General features: G+C 42.5%; 2 protein-coding genes across 4 annotated transcripts in view; one reads left to right on the forward strand and one right to left on the reverse strand.

Moving 5' to 3' along the window:
* Positions 1-2: 2 nt before the first annotated feature.
* On the forward strand, positions 3-8,946 carry LOC132829045 (tripartite motif-containing protein 14-like). Its single transcript, XM_060846332.1, has 3 exons — positions 3-10; positions 5,437-5,585; positions 8,313-8,946. The coding sequence occupies exons 1-3, from the start codon at positions 3-5 to the stop codon at positions 8,855-8,857; spliced, it is 702 nt and encodes a 233-aa protein (XP_060702315.1). The 3' UTR covers positions 8,858-8,946.
* A 5,206-nt stretch (positions 8,947-14,152) lies between these two features.
* c28h19orf44 (chromosome 28 C19orf44 homolog) overlaps positions 14,153-22,965 on the reverse strand; it is a 36,919-nt gene continuing 28,106 nt past the window's right edge. For all 3 annotated transcript variants that reach the window (XM_060846134.1, XM_060846132.1, XM_060846133.1), the window contains exon 9: positions 14,153-15,157. In XM_060846134.1, the coding sequence (XP_060702117.1) occupies positions 15,071-15,157 (87 nt within the window). In that variant the 3' untranslated portion in view covers positions 14,153-15,070. The remainder of the gene's footprint in view (positions 15,158-22,965) is intronic.

A 22,965-nucleotide genomic window follows, 5' to 3' on the forward strand; every position in this document is an offset into this window, starting at 1 on the left:
TCATGCCGATGTAACTTGAGGTTTCCCTCTGTCCACTTGTGTGCACTTTGGTGGCTGCTGCAACCTGAGATCACTGGTACCATTTCCACTCGATTATTCTCCTCAGTCTTTTCACTTCTTTTCTCTCAATTCCTCCTTGACTCTTCTCTTCTCTCATTACTCCTGCTTTCATTCCTTCCCTCAGGTACTCTTTCTTTCCCAAATCCCTACCCTGACGATTCCTACTCCTTGTTTTTCCTGCTGCTGATCCAGGATTGAATCATTCTTCCATAAGTCTGGCTTCTCTTTGTGTCTCCTGGCATCTTCGAAATGGCCTATTGAAGCAATTGTTGCCGTGACCTCTTGAGTAGTGGGCTCAACAATAGTCTCATCCTTCACTCTTAAAAATTTTCCTGCCCTTACCAAATCTACAAATAACCTCCTATGTGACGATAGCAAAGGTAACTTGACCCTCCTGACACCTCTCAAACTGCAGCCTTTGACACAGTTGATGTCACTATTATCCATTTGCACTGCTCCAGTTGGGAGGGAAGAGTCTTCAGACGAGGAAGCTGGGTAAGTGAAGTTTCTTTTAGACAAATGTGAGGTGTTGCATTTTGGTGTGTCAAACCAGGGCAGGGCTTACACAGTCAATGGTAGAGCCCTGGCGAGTGTTATAGAACAAAGAGATCTAGGGATACAGGCTCATAGCTCCTTGAAAGCGGAGTCCTAGGTAGACAAGGTGGTGAAGAAGGCTTTTGGCATGCTACCTTTCATTGGTTAGAGCACTGAGTATCGGAGTTGGGACATGCTGTTGCAGCTGTAGAAGATATTGGTCAGGCCACATTTGGAATAGTGTGTGCAGTTCTGGTTGCCCTACTACAGAAAGGTTGGATTAAACTAGAAAGAATGCAGAAAAGATTTATGAGGATGCTACCGAGAATGGAAGGTTTGACTTATGAGGAACAGCTGGATAGTCTGGCACTTTTTTTCCTGGAGCATAGGAGATTGAGGAACGACCTTATAGAGGTCTGCAAAATCATGAGAGGCGTAGATATGCTAGATAGCCATCAGCTATCTAGGGAAGTCTAAAGCTAGAAGGCATAGGTTTAAGGTGAGAGGTGAGTGGTACAAAGGGTGAGGGGCAGTTTGTTCACACTGAGGATGATGAGTGTCTGGAACAGACTGTTAGAGGGAGTGGTAGAAGTGAGTACAATTTTGCAATTTAAGAAATATTTGGATAGATACATGGATGGGCTAGCTATGGAGGGATATGGATCCAATGTAGGCAATGGGACTAGATTAATTGTAAAAAGCAGGCAGCGTGGACAGAGTGGATGAAAGGGCCTGTTTCCATGCTGTAAGACCTCTATGACTCTGACTGCATTTGCTCAGTTTCAGTCTTTTCAATCTGATCATATCCTAAAGTTGGCATCTCTGGCCTTTTCTTTTCACTGCTCCTACACCCAAATTGTCTTCTAAGGTTCTACTCTTGGTCATCCTCTATTTCTCATTAATGTGCTGCACCTTGGTGACCGCACTCAAATACATAGCACCGCTTCTACATATACAATGATGAAACTACGCTCTATCTGTCCAGCAACTCTCCAGATCCTTCACTGTCTTGAAATTGTCAGGGATAAGCAGATGGATGAGTAGAAATCTTGTCTAATTAATATTTGGAAAACTGAAGTTATTGCCATAAACTTTATTCCTTAGGCACAGACTCCATCCCTGGTTCTGGAAACTGCCTGAGGCTGAACCAGAGTGTTTTCAACCATAGTATTTTACTTGACCCCAAAATGGGTTTTCAACCATATATCACTAACTGTTGTGATTCTGTTTGCCGAGCTGGGAATTTGTGTTATAGACGTTTCGTCTCCTGTCTAGGTGACATCCTCAGTGCTTGGGAGCCTCCTGTGAAGTGCTTTTGTGATGTTTCCTCCGGCATTTATAGTGGATTGTCTCTGCCGCTTCCGGTTGTCAGTGGTCGGTATATTGAGTCCAGGTCGATGTGTTTGTTGATAGAATCTGTGGATGAGTGCCATGCCTCTAGGAATTCCCTGGCTCTTCTCTGTTTGGCTTGTCCTATAATAGTAGTGTTGTCCCAGTCGAACTCATGTTGCTTGTCATCTGTGTGTGGCTACTAAGGTTAGCTGGTCGTGTCGTTTCGTGGCTAGTTGGTGTTCATGGATACGGATCGTTAGCTGTCTTCCTGTTTGTTCTAGGTAGTGTGTTGTGCAGTTCTTGCATGGGATTTTGTACACTACGTTGGTTTTGCTCATGCTGGGTCCCATGTCCTGGTGAGTTGTTGTCTGAGAGTGGCTGTTGGTTTGTGTACTGTTATTAGTCCTAGTGGTGTTAGTAGTCTGGCTGTCAGTTCAGAAATGCTCTTGATGTTTGGTAACGTGGCTAGTCCTTTGGGTTGTGGCATGTCCTCATTCCGTTGTCTTTCCCTTAGGCATCTGTTGATGAAATTGTGGGGGTATCCGTTTTTGTCGAATACATTGTAGAGGTGTTCTTCTTCCTCTTTTTGCAGTTCAGGTGCTGCAGTGTGTTGTGGCCCTTTTGAATAGTGTCTTGATGCAACTGCTTTTGTGTGTGTTGGGGTAGTTGCTTTTGTAGTTCAGGACTTGGTCTGTGCGTGTGGCTTTCCTATATACCTTTGTGATGAATTCTCTGTTTGGTGTTCTCTGTACCATCACGCCTAGGAATGGGAGTTGGTTGTCCTTTTCTTCCTCTCTAGTGAATCGGATTCCTGTGAGTGTGGCGTTGATGATCTGGTGTGTGTTTTCTATTTCTGTGTTTTTAATGATTGCAAAGTCCTGAACTACGAAAGCAACCAATCCAACACACCCAAAAGCAGTTTCATCAAGACACTGTTCAAAAGGGCCACAACACACTGCAGCACCTGAACTGCAAAAAGAGGAATAAGAACACCTCTACAATGTATTCGCCAAAAACGGATACCCTCGAATTTTCATCAACAGATGTCTAAGGGAAAGACAATGGAATGAGGACATGCCACAACCCAAAGGACTATCCACATTACTATACATCAAGAACATTTCTGAACTGACAGCCAGACTACTACAACCACAAGGAGTCATAGCAGCACGCAAACCAACAGCCACTCTCAGACAACAACTCACCAGGACAAAGGACCCAATACCCAGCATGAGCAAAACCAATGTAGTGTACAAAATCCCATGCAAGGACTGTAAAAAAAACACTACATCGGACAAACAGGAAGACAGCTAACGATCCGCATCCATGAACATCAACTAGCCACAAAATGACATGACCAGCTATCCTTAGTAGCCACACACGCAGTTGACAAGCAACATGAGTTCAACTGGGACAACACTACTATTATAGGACAAGCCAAACAGAGAACAGTCAGGGAATTCCTAGAGGCATGGCACTCATCCACAGATTCTATCAACAAACACCGACCTGGAACACGGCAGCAGATAGCTGGAACTGACAACCGGAAGCGGCAGAAACAAGCCACTATAAATGCCGGAGAAAACAACACAGAAGTGCTTCACAGAAGGCTCCCAAGCACTGAGGATGTCACCTAGACAGGGGACAAAACGTCTGCAACAAAAATTCCCAGCTCGGTGAACAGAACCACAACAACGAGCACCCGAGCTACAAATCTTCTCACAAACTTTGAATATATCACTAACACTGCTTATTTTACCTTTGTAACATTGCTCACGTTCACTTTTGTTCTGCTGAAACCACTGCTGCTCATTAATGCCTTCCTTATTTCTCCATGGCCTCTGCTGAAAATGTGTTGCTGGAAAAGTGCAGCAGGTCAGACAGCATCCAAGGATCAGGAGAATCGATGTTTTGGGCATGAGCCCTTCTTCAGGAAACCACTGCTCCTCGGATGCTGCCTGACCTGCTGCGCTTTTCCAGCAACACACTTTCAGCTCTGATCTCCAGCATCTGCAGTCCTCACTTTGTCCTCGAAGATTTTAACCTACTGCGAATCCTCTTGCAAGGATGCCTTCCTTGAAGAAACTCTCTTCCTCCCTTCCTGAAGAAGGGCTCATGCCCGAAACGTCAATTCTCTTGCTCCTTGGATGCTGCCTGACCTACTGCGCTTTTCCAGCAACACATTTTCAGCTCTGATCTCCAGCATCGGCAGTCCTCACTTCCTTCTCCATGGCCTCCCTAAGTCCACCCTTTATAAATGTGCATCATCCAAAACTCTGCTGCACTTGCACCAAATTCCATTCATCCTTCATTCCCATGCTTGATAGCTTAAAATGCCCAATTTTAAAATTCTCAATCCCTCATTGCCTTACCCTTCCCCACTCCTGCAATCTCCAGCAAGTTTGTGGAGGTACTTGATCTCCTTTATTTCTGGTCTCTTGAGTATATGCATGCATGCAACTGCCAAAACTTTTAGCTCTAGAATCCTTCCCTAAAGTTCTCCCTCAATCTTTCCTCCAGGAAACAATGAGTAAGAATAAACAGATTATCTTCCGAGTGACAGGCAGTGACTAGTGGTATACTGCAGGGGTCAGTGCTTGGACCCAGCTATTCACAGTATATATTCATGATTTAGATGAGGGATAAATATGTGCAGACAACACAAAGCTGGGTGTGAGGGTGAGCTGTGAGGAAGATGCAGAGATCCCTTCAGTGTGATTTGGACAAGTTGAGTGAGTGGGAAAATGAAGTATAATGTGCATAAGTATGAGGCAATTTCTGCTCCTAGTTTCTATGTTTTTAAAACACTCCTCAAACACTACCTCTTTGACCTAGGTTAAAAATCACACAACACCAGGTTATAGTCCAACAGGTTTAATTGGAAGCACACTAGCTTTCGGAGATACGTTCCTTCATCTGATGACTTTTAACTTTGTACACTCCGGTCCAACATCGGCATCTCCAAATCTTTGACCTAGCTTTTTGATGACCTGCGCTAATAATGCCTTCAGGTGTTAAATGTTATATCTTATGTCATAGTGCCCTGGTGAAGCATCTTGGGTTTTTATTACATTAAAGACGCAATATAACTATTATTGGTTGCAATCTGATCTGTCTGGTTTACTTGTCACCTGTGGCTAAGTGTATAGCTTCCTTTCATCTGAGACAGAAGGTTTAAGTGGGTTTAAGAGTAACTCCAGAGAATTAAGTACATAATCCAAGATGACACTCAGTGTAGTGCTGAGGAAGTGTTGAAACATAAACACAAAACACAGGAAATGCTCAGCAAGTTCGGCAGAATCTCAGGAGGCAGAACCAGTTTCAGTATGATGACCTGTCATTCAACACCAGAATAGCAGATGATCTGGTTGTCATGGTGAAGCTGTTTGCAGGAACTTACTGGGCACATATTGGCAGCCATGTTTTCCAGAACTTTTTCAAAAATTGGTTATAATGTGTTTTGTGATGTTTTGAGATTGTGACAAACAAGTTCTTTTCTTTTTGCTTTAGAATGAAGGATGCATCTGAGCCCTTCATAGCACAGATTCCCAACGCAGACATTAATGTATCTGTTGTGGAAAGGCTGTCAGAATGGGTCCAGCAGCAGTATATAACAGCACCCCAACCAGCCCTGGGCAGGAACTTCCTGGTCAGTATGTGTAAGTATCTATAGACACAGCTGCACACTTTGATAAAGAGGCCAGTGATGCTTCCACCTTCCTCAGGAATTAATAAAAAAATGTTGGGGATTGGGGAGTATGTGGATAGTGGTTAGGGCTTTATTCAACAGAGATTTAAGAGGTTCATTATCAAGAATGGATCCCTAGATATGTACAGAATATTTAATGAAATATGTGAGGATCAAGGAGCAGATTATGCTGATTGGACGAAGACCAAATGGCTATTGTGTAAAACTTACCTTGTCATAGTCAAATAACACAGCTTTCTCAGCCAATTATTGCTCAAGCCAGGGGTCCAAAGCAATATTTAATTTCCCACTCATTGGATGGAATTCCAACAATATTAACTGCTGAACACTCACTCCTGTGATTAAAGTATGCCAGAGTTTCAGTCTTTTGTGCCAGTTCCTGTATTAAGGATTGTATGGTTTTCCACAATATTATGGGTGTGTCACTCCAACATGGTCCAATGGAAGTTCTAAAAGACCTTAAGCAAACAAATACAGCAGCTGCAGCATAACCCACCATTTACAGCAGAAGAATGAAGAATTGAAGAAGAAAAATAATTTTCAGGGGAAACACTGAAAAAATAGTTTATTCCAAGTGATTACAGAAATCAGAAATTGAAAGAGAAATTGGGAATTTAAGTTTAAAATATTAGGAGGGAATATTGAAAACAATACAGCAGTTACTAAAAACTGATACCTGATAGAAATCCCACTCAAAGAAACTCCTTGCCCAAATGTCGATAGCAAAGTAGGAATTCTATGATGCCAGGATAAGGAAGGTTCCATTATCATGGGATGTTGGCATTAGTCGCAAGACCAGTACTTATTGTTGATCACTAATTGCCTTTGAGCTGCATTATTGAACTGTTGTAATCTATGTCATGATTTGGAGATGCCAGTGTTAGACTGAGGTGTACAAAGTTAAAAATCACACAACACCAGGTTATAGTTTAACAGGTATATTTGGAAGCACTAGCTTTCGAAGTGCTGCTCCTTCATCACCTTAAATCTAGTGCTTCCAAATAAACCTGTTGGACTATAACTTGGTGTTGGGTGATTTTTAACTTTCTACTCTATGTGATGATGTTATTTAAGTCCTGTGAGGCACTAAGTTCCAGGATTTTGACCCTTGCATGAAGAATCAGTGACATAGTCTTAGTCAAGACGATGTGGAGTGGAGAATTTGAAGGAAGGTAGTAGCATTCCCATGTTCTACTGCTCACGTTTTTCGTAAAGCTAAAAACTGTACTTGGAAGTTGTTGTAGGACAACTTGTAGTGTTCCACATTGATGAAACTGTTATATTTGTGCAGGGAATGAATGTTTAAGCTGATAGATGAGGTGCCAGTCAAGTGAACTGCTTTGTCTTAGTTGATGTTGGATACTTTTGAGTATTGTTGGAACTTCACTCATCCAGGCAAGTAAGGTGCATTCCATCACTCTCCTTACTTGTGCCTTGTAAGTTGTGAAAAGGCTTTGGAAGTCAGGAGTTGAATTGCTCACTGCATAACTCCTAGTCTCCATCCTTGTAGTCACTAATTATGACTGGTTCAGTTCAGTTTTTGGCCAGTGGTAACTCCTGGGATTAAAACAGAAAATGTTCAAGAAACTCAGTAAGCTGCAGTGTCTTGGATAGTGACCAGCTTGAGTTTTGTTGGAAATGTCAGGAGGAGCTGATTAGGTACGGGAGATCTTCATAGCACTTGCAATGGCATGCATATTGTTTTCCAGTTATCCTGAATAGTGTCAAAGTCTTCTAGGAGAAAGTGAGGACTGCAGATGCTGGCGATCAGAGTTGAAAATGTGTTGCTGAAAAAGTGCAGCAGGTCAGGCAGCATCCAAGGAGCAGGAGAATCGACTATTCGGGCATGGGCCCTTCTTCAGGAAAGTCTTGTTTCATATGAGCATAGACTGTTTTATTATGAGAAATTGTGAATGGAATTGAATACTGCACTACTAATTATCAGCGAAAATCCAAATGTTTGACCTTCTGAAGGAAAGGTAATTAATGCCAATTTCCAGTTTGATGGGGTAATGATTTGATTCATTTGTTATGGATTTCATGGGGTTGTTTACTACTTCTACTATTTAGTCCTGTAGCTTTATCAGGTTGGCAGGTCATTTTTAGTTACCAACAATGCTGATCTAGATGTGTCTATTCCTCATTGAGCAGAAAGTGAGGGCTGCAGATACTGGAGATCAGAGTCGAGAGTGTGGTGCTGGAAAAGCACAGCAGGTCAGGCAGCATCCAAGGAGCAGGAGAATCGACGTTTCAGGCATAAGCCCTTCAACAATTCCTGATGAAGGGCTTATACCCAAAACACGGATTCTCCAGCTCCTCGGATGCTGCCTGACCTGCTGTGCTTTTACAGCACCACACTCTCGACTCTATTCCTTATTGAACCAGAGTTAATCTTGTTTCTTAATGATAATATTGGAGTAAGGGATTATGGGAGTACAAATCATGGTGATGAAAGAAAATTTTATTGTTGCTGTTGGCCCAAAACATCTCACCGATGCCTAGTTTGAACATATTATATCAGATTACAGTATACACACTGGCATTGAATGACCTCTTCCTTTGTCAATGTAATATTTCTAATCAGCATTTGTGCTAATAACACTAAGATTTTTCAAACAGTTCACTTTCCCAAGACTGACTGGCTGGGATTGATTCAAGCTACTCCTTTCATTTATAGATGGACAGACACCAACTCTAGATCCTCACACAGCATTTCCTCACCTCATTCTGTCAGACAGTAACCGATTTGTATCAGGATCAAAACGCCAGCAACCTTATTTTGATAGCCCAAAAAGGTTTAACTATTGGTGGCAGATTCTATGTACCGAGAGATTGAGCTACGGTCGTTGCTACTGGGAAGTGGAGATCGGAGGAGATCGCCGTCGGTGGGATGTTGGAATGTGTTATGAGAGCTTGAGTCGGAAAGGCAAAGGGAAAGAATGCTCACTGGGACAGAACAAAGAGTCATGGTGTCTATACTCAGAGCCAGGGAGCCTTGCAGCCTTGCACGATAACAATGCCACTAAACTAACAGCTCAAATGCCCACAAGAGTGGGAGTCTATGTGGACTTTGAGGCTGGAATAATCTCATTTTACAGTGTATCTGACAGGAAACTAACACTACTACACAACTTCCGGGAGCAAACATTTACTAAGCCCCTCTATCCAGCTCTGGGGGTGGCTGATTTCACAACATCCCTGGCATTGTGCAGTTTAAAGTAATGCATTATCACTGCTGATATTAAAAAGGAAGTGATCAGATCAAAAATTGCAAATGTCTGCCCTTTAACGGTAGTGCAAACACTTACAGTGGTGCTATGTGATGATTTAATTGGTACTGTGCAATCATTCCCCAGCACTAGCTCAAACGCCTGGCTATGGTTCTGTACGATTATAGTCTGGTAAGGCTTAATAATTCCTCTGGCAAACTGTCATGCCTGACATGAAAAGAATCAATTTAAAGCAACCAGTGCATGGTACCAGTGTTAGCCATGTGTCTTTGGCAGCACTCTAGCCTCTGCATCAAAAAAAGTAGATTTGGGTCTCATTCCAGTGACTTGAGCACAACATCTAGATTGTCAGATTGTAATACTGAGGAAAATCCTGTCTTTTGCATAAGCTGTCAAAGTAAAAAGCTGCCTGCCCCCTCTCGTGTCAAGAAGAGTAGGACTGTTTTCCCTGTATCCTGGCCAATATGATGATCACATTGCTAATTATAGGAATTTGCTGCTTTTTGAATTTTTTTTTCCCAGTGCTGTCTTTTACACCTTAACTTGAATGTTTATAATATCCCTTCTGTCCCAATTAATGTTTTAAAAATTCTCCACAGAGGCCACTACCAGCCTCCAAGTCCTGCTGAAATAGGATCTTGCAGATGTGGATGGAGTCAGTGAGGTAGTCAAGACAATAGTCACCCACCAGTAATTGGGCTGATAGTGTGGTTTATATTCTTCAGCCTTTTCAAACTTCATCTTCCATTTACCCATACATTGGAACAGCATGGTCTCAAACCAGACTCACAGACAAGTCTATCTCTTCCTCACCCAGCCAGCCAGCACATTCACTTTCCAATTGGTCACTGGTAACATTTAGTTGGAGAATCCTAGATTATTATTCCTTGCTTAGTTTACACTCAGTAAGTCCAGGTTTAGTCACTCATTGCTGCGAATTGACTAGATTTGACTAGCTGCTCCACAGTACTGTGTTGGGAGGGAAAACAGCTGATGTGACTACCAACACAGAATCCCTACAGCATGGAAACAGGCCATTTGGCCCAACAAGTCCACCCAGATCCATTCTGCTACCCTATTACTCTATATTTATCCTGACTAATGCACCCAACCTACACATCCCTGAACACTATGGGCAATTTAACAGGGCCAATTCACCAAACTTGCACATCTTTGGATTATGGGAGGAAACTGGAGTATCCAGAGGAAATTCACGCAGACACAGGGAGAATGTACAAACTCCACACAGACAGTCACCTGAGGCTGGAATCGAACCCGGGTCCCTGGTGCTGTGAGGCAGCAGTGCTGACCATTGAGCCACCATACCGTGAATTACTTCATATTTGATTGAAATAAAAAAGATTATTTAATAATGTGATGTGCATGGAAGAAAATTTTGAAAATTAGTTTGCATATTGTATAAATCTAATCTCTTATCTGATGTTCAAGTTAGCCACAGCATTATGGTTTGTTTTATACCAACTTCGCCACTGTAAGGTTAATTTAGTTTCTAGGAACCATGCATTTTGTGCAAATCGGGCTATAAGATAAATTCCTTCTCTACTGCCTAAGCTCTGATCTGCACCCTGTCTCAGTTAATTATCATTCTTTTCCTTGCTAATTAGTTCCCAATTCTCCAGTGCATCCCATTTAAAATTTTCATTTTTGTGTTAGCATTCTTCTGTGATCTCATGCTTCTCTAGCTTGTAATGCTTTTGCTGTTCCTCAGGCTCTGGCCTCAATGCTAGTACTGTAGAAACTGATCATTAAATCCCTGGTCACAGAGAGCAACCTGGGAGAAAAGCTATGAGAGGTTTAAAATAAACTAAATTTTCTTCAATGCTTTCATTTATTAGTTATTAAAATCCTCAGGCTGGGATTAAAAGTCGTCTGATTGAAGGGAAGTGGATGGAGAGAGAAAGTTGTAATGCAACCTCTCGGGATCTCCCATGAATTTGACAGGAGGTAGGAGTGCAGATATAAACAATAGGTGGAACTGACTATTGAGCCTGTTCCAGCCTCTTTTATGAGCATGGCGGCTCAACTCCAGTTTCCTGCTCAATCACCATGTTCCTTGATTCCCTGAGGGACCAAAAATCTTCGCCTCAAATATATTAGTTAATGGAACATCCACAATCTTTTGGATGTGAGAGGTCCAAACATTCACAATCCTCTGAGTGAAGAAATTTCTCTTCATTTCAGTCCGTAATGATTGGTCCATTATTTAGAGAATGTGCCTCTGTGCCCAGATTTCCCAGTCCAGGGAAACAACCTTCCAATGTCAGCTGTGACATCTCTTTTGAACCAAACAGAAATGTTTGGATTTGTTAAAGGTAATGCATTTCAGGAGTGCACTTTATAGTCTGAAAATGTATAAATGTTAGCTATTTCAAAAAGTTTATGTAGAACAAATCCTACTTTGTATGACTGAGCCTGTTCCTGCCTCTTTATGACATGGTGGTACAGCAAAGGGTTGGAAACTAAAATTAATTGTTTCTATTTTATGTTCTAATGTAAATATCTCCTTTAGTAATGAAGTAGGAACTTGATGAGCAATGCACCACATGATAAAAGATCTAAGAAACTAACTGCAATGGAAAAAGCATGAGACAATGCAATCATTTAAAATCAAGTTTGGATGACTAATTTCCTTTGAAATGAAATGGTACTAGCTGTTCTGCACTGGGCTGTAAATAAATGCTTAATAAAATATGGTGCATGATATATTTTCCTCCAAATATTTCTAATGCTGTGTTTCTCCAGCTTAGCAGAAGCGCCAAAATTAATGTTTAGCAACAACAAATTTCAACTTTTATAGACTCACGAAGAGAAATCTCTGAATTTAGTTAAAATGGTATCTCAAAGTTAGGATTAAATGACTGCAGGAAAGCAGAGGGGAGTAAGGAAGTCCAGTCGAGCAGACAGACAGGAGGGAAGCCTCAAGGACTTGAGAACGGGAAAGAGACAGCAAGAGAGAATGAGAGATGGAAAAGCCAGGCAAACAAATTGGCAGATAGATGAACCAACAGGAAAGAGAATCTCAAGAGTAGCCAGACAGGGGAGCAACAATACAAAGTGCGGCTACAAGAACAAGTTAGAGGCTAGAAATCCAGCAGTGAGTAACTCAACTCCAACTCAATTCAGGCCTAAGCCATCCTACTATTGACAAAGCATAAATCAGAGCGTGATGGAAGACCACCAATTTCCCTGGATATATGCAGCCCCAACACTGAAGAAGCTTGATACCAATGAGAAAGTAAGGACTTAGAGTTGGAAAGGGTGGCGCTGGAAAGGCATAGCAGGTCAGGCAGCAGCCAAGGGGCAGGAGAGTCGATATTTCAGGCATAAGCTCTTCATCAGGAATGTGGAGGGAAACAGGATAAGAGATAAATAGGGGGGTGGGGGTGAGGGAGGGGGAGGTAGGTGGGAAAACGATAGGTGGATGCAGGTGGGGGTTAATTGTTGGTGGGGAAGGTGGAGCAGATAGGTGGGAAGGAAGATGGACCTGTAGGACAGATCAACAGGGTAGTGCTGAGTTGGAGGGCTGGATCTGGAATGAGATGGGGGGAGACTTGTGAAGTCGATGTTGATGTCATGTGGTTAAAGGGTACCAAGGCAGAAGATGAGGCATTCTTCCTCCAGTTGGCAGCCTACTTGACTGGTAACACATCTATAAACATTCTCTCATTCTGCCATCAACACTCAATAGCAGTGTACCAAAGCCTTTTTAAACAGCACCTTCTAAACCCACAATCACTTCCACCTAGAAGGACAAGGGCAGCAGTTACATGGGAACACCACAACCTGCAAGTTCCCCTCCAAGTCACTCACCATCCTGTTTGAAATATATCACTGTTCCTGGATCAAAATCCTGGAATTCCTTCCCTATCAGCATTGTGGGTCTACCTACAGCAAATAGATTGCAGCTGTTCAAGAAGGCAGCTCATCACCTCAATCTCATGGACAGCCAGTGAGGCCCACATCCTGTGAATGAAAGCACATTATCGTCTGCAACATTTCCACCCTTGCGATGTTGTAGATTAATATGGTAAGTGGTTTACCAGAGAAAGTTTTCATTGAAATATTAAATTCTAAAAACAGAAAATGTTAGAAACACTCAGGTCTGGTAGCTGGAGAGAGAAGTGGGTTCATTTTTACCAGCCTGGGGTGGTGAGAGTTGATATCACAGCAAACCCATTTTGTTGGGATGGTTTCCACTCTCCTTTGGCCTTGTACCATCATTACTCCTATCTTAATCATTTTATCACAGACCTTTTCCTCCCCTCTTCCCTTTCTATGCCTCAATAATTTCTTACAACTTGTTCCACATCCAATGTTTTCCAGTTTTGACAAACATCACTGCCCTGAAAATCAACTCTGCTTCTTTCTCCATAGGTGCAAATGCGGCCAGCTGAATACAACCAGAATTTTCCTTTCCTTTTATTTCATATTTCAAATATCCACACTTCTTTGCTTTTGAATTACCTTGTGGTACTGGGGCATTTTCACAGATTCAGTAATATCATTTGCCAACATAGCTTCTGTTAGACCTGTAGCAAGATGTCTGTTACAATAATGAAGTTTAAAAGATTGTTCTGGTTTGTGATTATGTCTTTAATTTATGGTAAAAACATGCTTTGAAGCCAACATGCAAGCCTGAGTGGTTTGATTGTGAGAAATTAAACATTGCTTTACTGGGAGAAAGTACAAGGTATACTTGGAGACAATAGCAATAACCTCTGTGCTATTAGGTAATAGACTGGGAGTCTCCAGCATGCTGAAAAGTATGGGATCCCCAAAATGCAAGTGGAAGTCTGTGCTCAGATTGAAAAGGCCAAATTCTAGAATGTGTGCCTAGCTTATGCTAAAGGGACGATCTCCAGTAATCCCCTCACCATGATTTACAGTTCTGGGGTTAGAGGTTAACAGCTTGAGAAAGGAGAGTTCCAAAGTAAACTCTCTGGAGTAATAAATCATTTTGGACTGTTTCCAGAGAGGAAACAAAAATTTAAATGACAACTCTACAAGACAGTGTAAACCTGTGAAGTGTGCTGTATCGGTTATAAACATTCTATTCTGTAGTAAACCACAAGTTGCCAGTATGAAGTATGTTTGGTCAATAGCGCTTTTAGTCTGTCTGTTATTGTAAATGTTTTAAAATGTGAATTTTTCCATCGTTCATTCAACGATTTACTGGATGTTCAAATTTCTTTTTAAACATTTTTGACCTCTCCAGGCATCATTAGTTCAAGAAGCAAAACAATTCTTAGCGTTTATTGTTACTCAGAATGTAAAATGGCCTGATATGAAGAGGAATTTCAAACAAGGAAGTTTTATTTAAAAATACTCAGCTTTATAGGTATCCAGTGATGTTGCTGCTAACTTCACAAATTCAGGACTCCTATTGACAAAACAGGAAATTGGATGTAGAACTTCAAATGTAAGCGCAGACAGTGGTGCTCTCTCCTAAGAAAGATGAATGTGGTTTGTCGCCCCAGTCTACATATCACCTAGGTTAACACATATAATACTGAAGGATTGCTCTACACAGCAATATAAGTGTCAGACAAAATTTCAAACCTGAGGCCCTGGATGCCTGTTCAGGTGAGTGCATATGAATGACATAAACAGTGGATCTCCTACCTGAAGTTCCTCATTCAACCAGTATCACAAAGAAATAAGTTGGTTATGTCATTTGGGGGGGGGGCATGGAATCTTGTGCAAAATGGGTACCACATTCACAAAGGTGGCTACATTTCAAAGGAATTAAATGGTTGTGAAATACTTTGAGACATTCATTAATAGATTTTAAGTAACCAATTCATACATACTTGTTACAACATGAAACAATTTTGTAGAGAAGCTGCATAAAGCATATAAATATTGCTGATAGAAAAATACTGAAACTTCAACGGATTCTACTCAATGTTGGAGTTAAGAAGGGATAATAGGGTCCATTTGTACAAAGAAAGATTATTTATATTTCTCATCCATACCTGCTTTGTTGCAACAAGTGGTATGTTAATTGCAGAATTAAACCACTTCTAAATGCACAGAATCAGTTTGAAAAGCTGTGTGCATAAGTGAGCATTAGAATATTAAATAATTTACAGGTGACATTGGATAGGAGTGCCAGTTGCAGGAGTTGCTCTTTCTCTCCATTACTAACATTGTAGTATTTATTTCTCACTCTTGTTAGTCATCATTAACAGTGATATTGCTTCATTTCCTGCTGTACCTCTTCCAAGGCCTCATCCAAGGTAAGTGGTGGCGACCTATGACGTCTGATAAACTAGACAAGAAAAGATTACAACAGATTAAAGTGGCATATATGTGACAATTGGTTACTGTCCAAAATAATGAGTGTAAATGTACAAAAACATTTATTGGTTACACTCAATCCTTTAAGTCGTTAACACTCACATCCCTAAGCTAAAGGCCTGTGGGTTCAAGTGCCATTCCAGAGACTTGAACACAAAACCTAGGCTGACATTTCAGTGGAGTACTTTGTGGTACACTGTTGTGCAGGTGCTGTTTTTCTGATGAGACTTTTAATAGTGGCTCTGTCTATCTTCTCTGGTCTGTAAAAGATTTCATGTAGCTGGTTTGAAAAATTGCCAGGATGTTCTCCCTGATGTCCTTGTGATTGTTTATCCTCGGTAATTCCTATTTGCCATCTATTGAAATTAGCTTTCACATTTCCGAACACCAGCAGAGGCTAACTACACTGTGGAAGTATTTTATTAGCTGTAAAATGCTTTGGGAAGTTCCGAGATAATAAATGTTGCAACAAAAATGCAAGTCTTTCTTTCAGTCTTCCTGCAACTCTCCATACGCTAGCCATCTCACTGATTTATAAACTAGTCTTGGAATCAATTGCTAATCCCACAATTTGGATCGTTCTTCCTTGCATCTTCCTCCAATCTCCTCTTTATTTCCTACCCTTTTTAAAGCTACACCTCTGAAATCTTCTCTCTAATATCTCCTTTATTTTGATTGTTATTCTTAAGTGCCTTTTTATGTTGGAAGCACCTGACAAATGCACATCATTGTTCCAGTCTCCTGCAAAGCACTGACCTTGGCCCGACCGCAATGGACACAAAAATCAAGGGATTCCTGTGGTATTGATTTCTTTTCCAGTTTAAATCTGGTACCAAGTCAAGGACATACCTTTATATGAAGCAACAGTATTGGAACACAGAGGTTAGGAACAGGGGTAGGCCATTCGGCCCTTACAGCCTGCTCCACCATTCAATTTGATCATGGCTGATGCTCTATTTCATGCCATACTCCTGATCCCTGTTCACATACCTTGATGCCTTTAACATTTAAGCAGTTACCATTGTTTGTGGAGGCAATGGTTTAGTGGTTTTATTGCTAGACTGTTAATCCAGAGACCTAGGTAATGTTCCAGGGACCTGGATTCTAATTCCACCACAGCAGATGGAAGTAAGAGTCTAATGATGACCATGAATCCATTGTCGATTGTTGGGAAAAGCCCATCAGGTTCACTAATATCCTTTAGGGAACGAAATTGCCATCCTTACCTGGACTGGTCTACATGCGACTCCAGACCCACAGCAATCTGGTTGACTCTTAACTACCCTCTGGACAATTAGGGATAGGCAATAAATGCCATGTTAGAATTCTATATTTTTCAATCAAATCCCCTCTCAGTTTTCTAAACTCTAATGAATACAGACAGTCAAAACAATGTTTCCATTTAGGCTGGGGCTGTTTTCCCTGGAGTGTCGGAGGCTGAGGAGTGACCTGATAGAGGTTTAGAAGATCATTAGGGGCTTGGATAAGATAAACAGACAAATTCTTTTCCTTGGGGTGGGGAGTCCAGAACTAGAGGGCATAGATTTAGGGTGGGGGGGGGGGGAGAGTTATAAAAGAGACCTAAGGGGCAACGTTTTCACACAGTGGGTGGTACATGTATGGAATGAACTGCCAGAGGAAGTGGTGGAGGCTGGTACAATTGCAACATTTAAAAGGCATCTGGATGGGTATATGAATAGGAAGAGTTTGGATATGGGCCGGGTGCTGGCAAGTGGGACTAGATTATGTTAGGATATCTGGTCGGCATGGATGAGTTGGACCGAAGGGCCTGTTTCTGTGCTGTACACCTCTAAGAGAAGTTCTCTGGGTAATCCAAGATGGAGGATGGGAAAAATTTCTGGCTCCTTTTTTGTTGAGGTATTTTAGGTGTTGGAGGTGATTTCCTCGAATTCCAGGAACAGCAATACTGTTGCATTGTTTTGGAACTTTGGAAAGAAAAGTCAAAACAACAGCAGTTTTAAAAAGGGAGAAGAACATGGTGAGGACAGTGCAGGAGGGAGAGAGAGAGAGAGAGAGAGAGAACCTGCAGTCACTGCCGTTGCTGTTTTTGAATTCATGCGTCGCTGGACATCGTAGTGCATCTGAGAAAATTAACAAACAGTGAATTTCACAACTAATCTTGGAGGAACCGGTTTGGGCGAAGTTCACAGCACAGAATCAGATAAGTTAATTGTTGTTTTAGGTCTATCCGAGAGAAAGGCTGTATTAGTGAGTACAGTGGGTTCTTTCTTGATTATATATTTTTGGAGATAAGTCTCTTTATCAAACTTAAAATATAAGTCATAGCTATTAATTTAACCTGGTGCAGTGTTTTGTAGAGGAATAAGACGGTGTTATTTTCTGGGTCTGTAGATTGTGAAGGAGCAAAAATGGCCTTTGCAGTGATATGTACTTCTTGTCAGATGTGGGAGTTTAAGGGTTACTGCGGATTATATCTGCCATAAATGCTGTTGGATGCGAATCTTATCAGATCGAGTGGATCAGTTGGAGAGACAGATAGAAGCGATGAGGAATTTGCAAGAGCAACAGTATGTGATGGATGGCAGTTATAGGAAGGGGGAAAGTCTCAGTTACAGTCACATAGATGGGTAAGAGAGGTAGACAGCTAGTGCAGCCTTTTGTGGATATACCCATTTCAAACAGGTATGCTGTTTTGGAAAATGTAGGGGGTGATGGATTCTCAGGGGAACGTAGCACGAACAGCCAAGTTTCTGGTATTGAGACTGGCTCTAATGCAACAAAGAGTACGTCAGCTTCCAAGAGATCAATTGTGTTAAGGGATTCTGTACATCGGCTTCCAAGAGATCAATTGTGTTAGGGGATTCTGTAGTCAGAGGTACAGACAGATGTTTCTGTGGCCAGCAGAGAAAAAGCAGAATGGTGTGTTGTTTCCCTGGTGCCAGGATCAATGATGTCTCAGAGATGGTGCAGAATGTTCTCACGGGGAGAGGGGCCAGCAAAAGGTCATTGTCCACGTTTCCCTTCCTATATCATTGGAACCAAAGGTTGAGATTCTGAAGAGAGATTACAGAGAGTTAAGCAGAAATTTAAAAAGGAGGACCTCAAGGGTAGTAATATCTGGATTACTCCCAGTGCTACGAGCTATTGAGGGCAGGATTAGGAGGATAGAGCAGATGATTGCATGGCTGAGGAGCTGGTGTATGGGAGAAGGATTCACATTTTTGGATCATTTTTGGGGTAGAAGTGACCTGTACAAGGACAGATTGCACCTAAATTGGAAGGGGACTAATATACTGGCAGGGAAATTTGCTAGAATTGCTTGGGAGGATTTAAACTAGTAAGGTTGGGGGGCGGGTGGGTGGGACCCAGGGAAATAGTGAGGAAAGAGATCAATCTGAGACTGGTAAATTGAGAACAGAAGTGAGTCAAACAGTCAGAACAGGCAGGGACAAGGTAGGACTAATAAATTAAACTGCATTTATTTCAATGCAAGAGGCCTAACAGAGAAGGCAGATGAACTCAGGGCATGGTTAGGAACATGGGATTGGGATATCATAGCAATTACAGAAACATGGCTCTGGGATGGGCAGGACTGGCAGCTTAATGTTCCAGGATACAAATGCTACAGGAAGGATAGAAAGGGAGGCAAGAGAGGAGGGGGAGTGGCATTTTTGATAAGGGATAACATTACAGCTGTGCTGAGGGAGGATATTCCCAGAAATACATCCAGGGAAGTTATTTGGGTGGAACTGAGAAATAAGAAAGGATGATCACCTTATCAGGATTGTATTATAGACCCCCTAATAATCAAGAGGGAAATTGAGAAACAAACTTGGAAGGAGCTCAGCTACCTGTAAGAATAATAAGGAAGTTATGGTCGGGGATTTTAACTTTCCAAACATCAACTGGGACTACCATAGTGTTAAAGGTTTAGATGGAGAGGAATTTCTTAAGTGCATACAAGACAATTTTCTGATTCAGTATGTGGATGTACCTACTAGAGAAGGTGCAAAACTTGACCTACTCTTGGAAAATAAGGCAGGGCAGGTGACTGAGATGTCAGTGGGGGAGCACTTTGGGGCCAGCGATCATAATTCTATTAGTTTTAAAATAGTGATGGAAAAGGATAGACCAGATCTAAAATTTATCGTTCTAAATTGGAAGGAGGCCAATTTTGACAGTATTAGGCAAGAACTTTCGAAAGCTGATTGGAGGCAGATGTTCACAGGTAAAGGGACAGCTAGAAATTGGAAAGCCTTCAGAAATGAGATAACAAAAATCCAGAGAAAGTATATTCCTATCAGGGTGAAAGGGAAGGCTAGTAGGTATAGGGAATGCTGGATGACTAAAGAAATTGAGGGTTTGGTTAAGAAAAAGAAGGAAGCATATGTCAGGTATAGACAGGATAGATCCACTGAATCCTTAGAGTATAAAGGAAGTAGGAGTATACTTAAGAGGGAAATCAGGACGGCATAAGGGGACAGGAGATAGCTTTGGCAAATAGAATTAAGGAGAATCCAAAGGGTTTTTACAAATATATTAAGGACAAAAGGGTAACTATGGAGAGAATAGGGCCTCGCAAAGATCAGCAAGGCGGCCTTTATGTGGAGCCATAGAAAATGAGGGAGATACTATATTAATATTTTGCATCAGTATTTACTGTGGAAAAGAATATAGAAGATATAGACTGTAGGGAAATAGATGGTGACATCTGGCAAAATGTCCACATTACAGAGGAGGAAGTGCTGGAAACGGTTAAAGGTAGATAATCGAGTAAAAAGTGAGGTCTGCAGATGCTGGAGATCAGAGCTGAAAATGTGTTGCTGGTTAAAGCGCAGCAGGTCAGGCAGCATCCAAGGAACAGGAAATTCGACGTTTCGGGCAAAAGCCCTTCATCAGGAATGAAGAAAGTGTGTAGAGACTCACTGAAATCCTTGTAGAGGGAGGAAGAGAGCTTCTTCAAGGAAGGCATCCTTGCAAGAGGATTCGCAGTAGGTTAATATCTTCGAGTAAAAAGTGAGGACTGCAGATGCTGGAGATCAGAGCTGAAAATGTGTTGCTAGTTAAAGCGCAGCAGGTCAGGCAGCATCCAAGGAACAGGAAATTTCAGTGAGTCTCTACACACTTTCCTCATTCCTGATGAAGGGCTTTTGCCCGAAACGTCGAATTTCCTGTTCCTTGGATGCTGCCTGACCTGCTGCGCTTTAACCAGCAACACATTTTCAGCAAAGGTGGATAATCCCCAGGACCAGCTCAGGTGTACATGAGAACTCTGTGGGAAGCTAGAGAAGTGATTGCTGGGCCTCTTGCTGAGATATGTGACTCATCGATTGTCACATGTGAGGTGCTGGAAGACTGGAGGTTGGCAAACGTGGTGCCACTGTTTAAGAAGGGCGATGAAGACAAGCCAGTGAGCCTGACCTCAGTGGTTGGCAAATTGTTGGAGGGAATTCTGAGGGACAGGATGTACTTTTTATTTGAAAAGGCAAGGACTGATTAGGGATAGTCAACATGGCTTTGTGCGTGGGAAATCATGTCTCACAAACTTGATTGAGGTTTTTTGAAGAAGTAACAAACATGATAGAGGGCAGAGCAATACTTGTGATCTATATGGACTTCAGTAAGGCGTTTGACAAGGTTCTCCATGGGAGACTGATTAGCAAGGTTAGATCTCATGGAATACAGGAGAACTAGCCATTTGGATACAGAACTGGCTCAAAGATAGAAGACAGAGGGCGGTGGTGGAGGGCTGTTTTTCAGACTGGAGGCCTGAGACCAGTGGAGTGCCACAAGGATCGGTGCTGGGCTGTCTACTTTTTGTCATTTACATAAATGATTTGGATGCGAGCATAAGAGGTAAAGTTAGTAAGTTTGCAGATGACAGCCTAGTGGGGTAAGCTGCAGTGACTGGGTCTCTGGCACGATATCCGGCTCAGAAGGGACAGGGAGAGCGTTAGTTATAGGAGACTCTATAGTTAGAGGGACAGACAGGTGGTTCTGTGGACATGGGCGAGACTCTCTGATGGTCTGTTGCGTCCTGGGTGCCAGGGTCCGAGACGTCTCAGATCGTGTCTTCAGAATCCTTAAGGGGGAGGGTGTGCAGCCAGACGTCGTGGTGCACATTGGCACCAACGACATAGGTAGGAAGAGAGGTGGGGAGGTCATTCAGGAGCTCAGGGAGTTAGGCTGGAAGCTGAAAGCTAGGATGGACAGAGTTGTCATCTCTGGGTTGTTGCCGGTGCCACGTGACAGTGAGGCAAGGAATAGGGAGAGAGTGCAGTTGAACACATGGCTGCAAGGATGGTGTAGGAGGGAGGGCTTCAGGTATTTGGACAATTGGACTGCATACTGGGGAAGGTGGGACCTGTACAAGCAGGACGGGTTGCACCTGAACCAGAAGGGCACCAGTATCCTTGGAGGTAGGTTTGCTAGCACTCTTCGGGGGGGGGGGGGGGGGGGGTGTTTAAACTAATTTGGCAGGGGGATGGGATCCGGACTTGTAGCCCAGCAAGAAGGTTAGCTGTTTTTCAGGATGTCCAAGAATGTAGGGAGGCTGTGGAGAAGATAGCACTGACAGGGAATACTTGCGGACACAGAGATGGGCTCAAGTGTGTATACTTCAACGCAAGAAGTATCAGAAATAGGGTGGGTGAACTTAAGGCGTGGATTGGTACTTGGGACTACGATGTTGTGGCCATCACGGAAACGTGGATAGAAGAGGGACAGGAATGGTTGTTCGAGGTTCCTGGTTACAGATGTTTCAGTAAGATTAGGGAGGGTGGTAAAAAAGGAGGGGGTGTGGCATTGCTAATTAGAAATGGTATAGCGGCTGCAGAAAGGCAGTTTGAGGGGGATCTGCCTTTGGAGGTAGTATGGGCTGAAGTCAGAAATAGGAAAGGTGCAGTCACCTTGTTGGGTGTTTACTATAGGCCCCCCAATAGCAGCAGAGATGTGGAGAAACAGATTGGGAAACAGATTTTGGATAGGTGCAGAAACCACAGGGTAGTAGTCATGGGCGATTTCAACTTCCCAAATATTGACTGGAAGCTCTTTAGATCAAGTAGAATGGAGTGGCAGCGTTTGTGCAGTGTGTCTAGGAAGCTTTTCTATCTCAGTATGTAGATTGTCCGACCAGAGGGGAGGCCATATTGGATTTGGTGCTCGGTAACGAACTGGGACAAGTGATGGGCTTGTTGGTGGGTGAGCATTTTGGTGATGGTGACCACAATTCTGTGACTTTCTGTTATGGAGAGAGATAGGTGCGTGCAACAGGGTATGTTTTACACTTGGGGGAAGGGTAAATACGATGCTGAAAGACAGGATCGGAGGACCATAAGTTGGGAGCATAGGCTGTCAGGGAAGGAGGTCATTGAAATATGGAACTTTTTCCAAGGAACAGATACAACATGTCCTTGATATGTATGTACCTGTCAGACAGGAAAGAGATGGTCGTGTGAGGGAACCTTGGTTGACGAGAGAGGTTGAATGTCTTGTGAGGAAGAAGAAGGAGGCTTACATAAGGTTGAGGAAACAAGGTTCAGACAGAGCGTTGGAGGGATACAGGATAGCCAGGAGGGAGCTGAAGAAAGGGTATAGAAGAGCTAAGAAAGGGCATGAAAAACCTTTGGTGGGTAGGATCAAGGATAACCCCAAGGCCTTTTATGCGTATGTGAGAAACATGAGAATGATGAGAATGAAGGTAGGTCCGATCAAGGACAGTAGTGGGAGACTGTGTATTGAGTCGGAAGAGATAGGAGAGGTCTTGAATGAGTACTTTTCTTCAGTATTTACAAATGA

This window comes from Hemiscyllium ocellatum, chromosome 28 (assembly GCF_020745735.1).
Source record: "Hemiscyllium ocellatum isolate sHemOce1 chromosome 28, sHemOce1.pat.X.cur, whole genome shotgun sequence".
Taxonomy (NCBI): domain Eukaryota; kingdom Metazoa; phylum Chordata; class Chondrichthyes; order Orectolobiformes; family Hemiscylliidae; genus Hemiscyllium; species Hemiscyllium ocellatum.

Coding starts and splice junctions, on each gene's coding strand:
- LOC132829045 (XM_060846332.1), top strand. Junction 5,586..8,312: donor GAACTTCCTGGTCAGTATGT/GTAAGTATCTAT, acceptor TTTCATTTATAG/ATGGACAGACACCAACTCTA.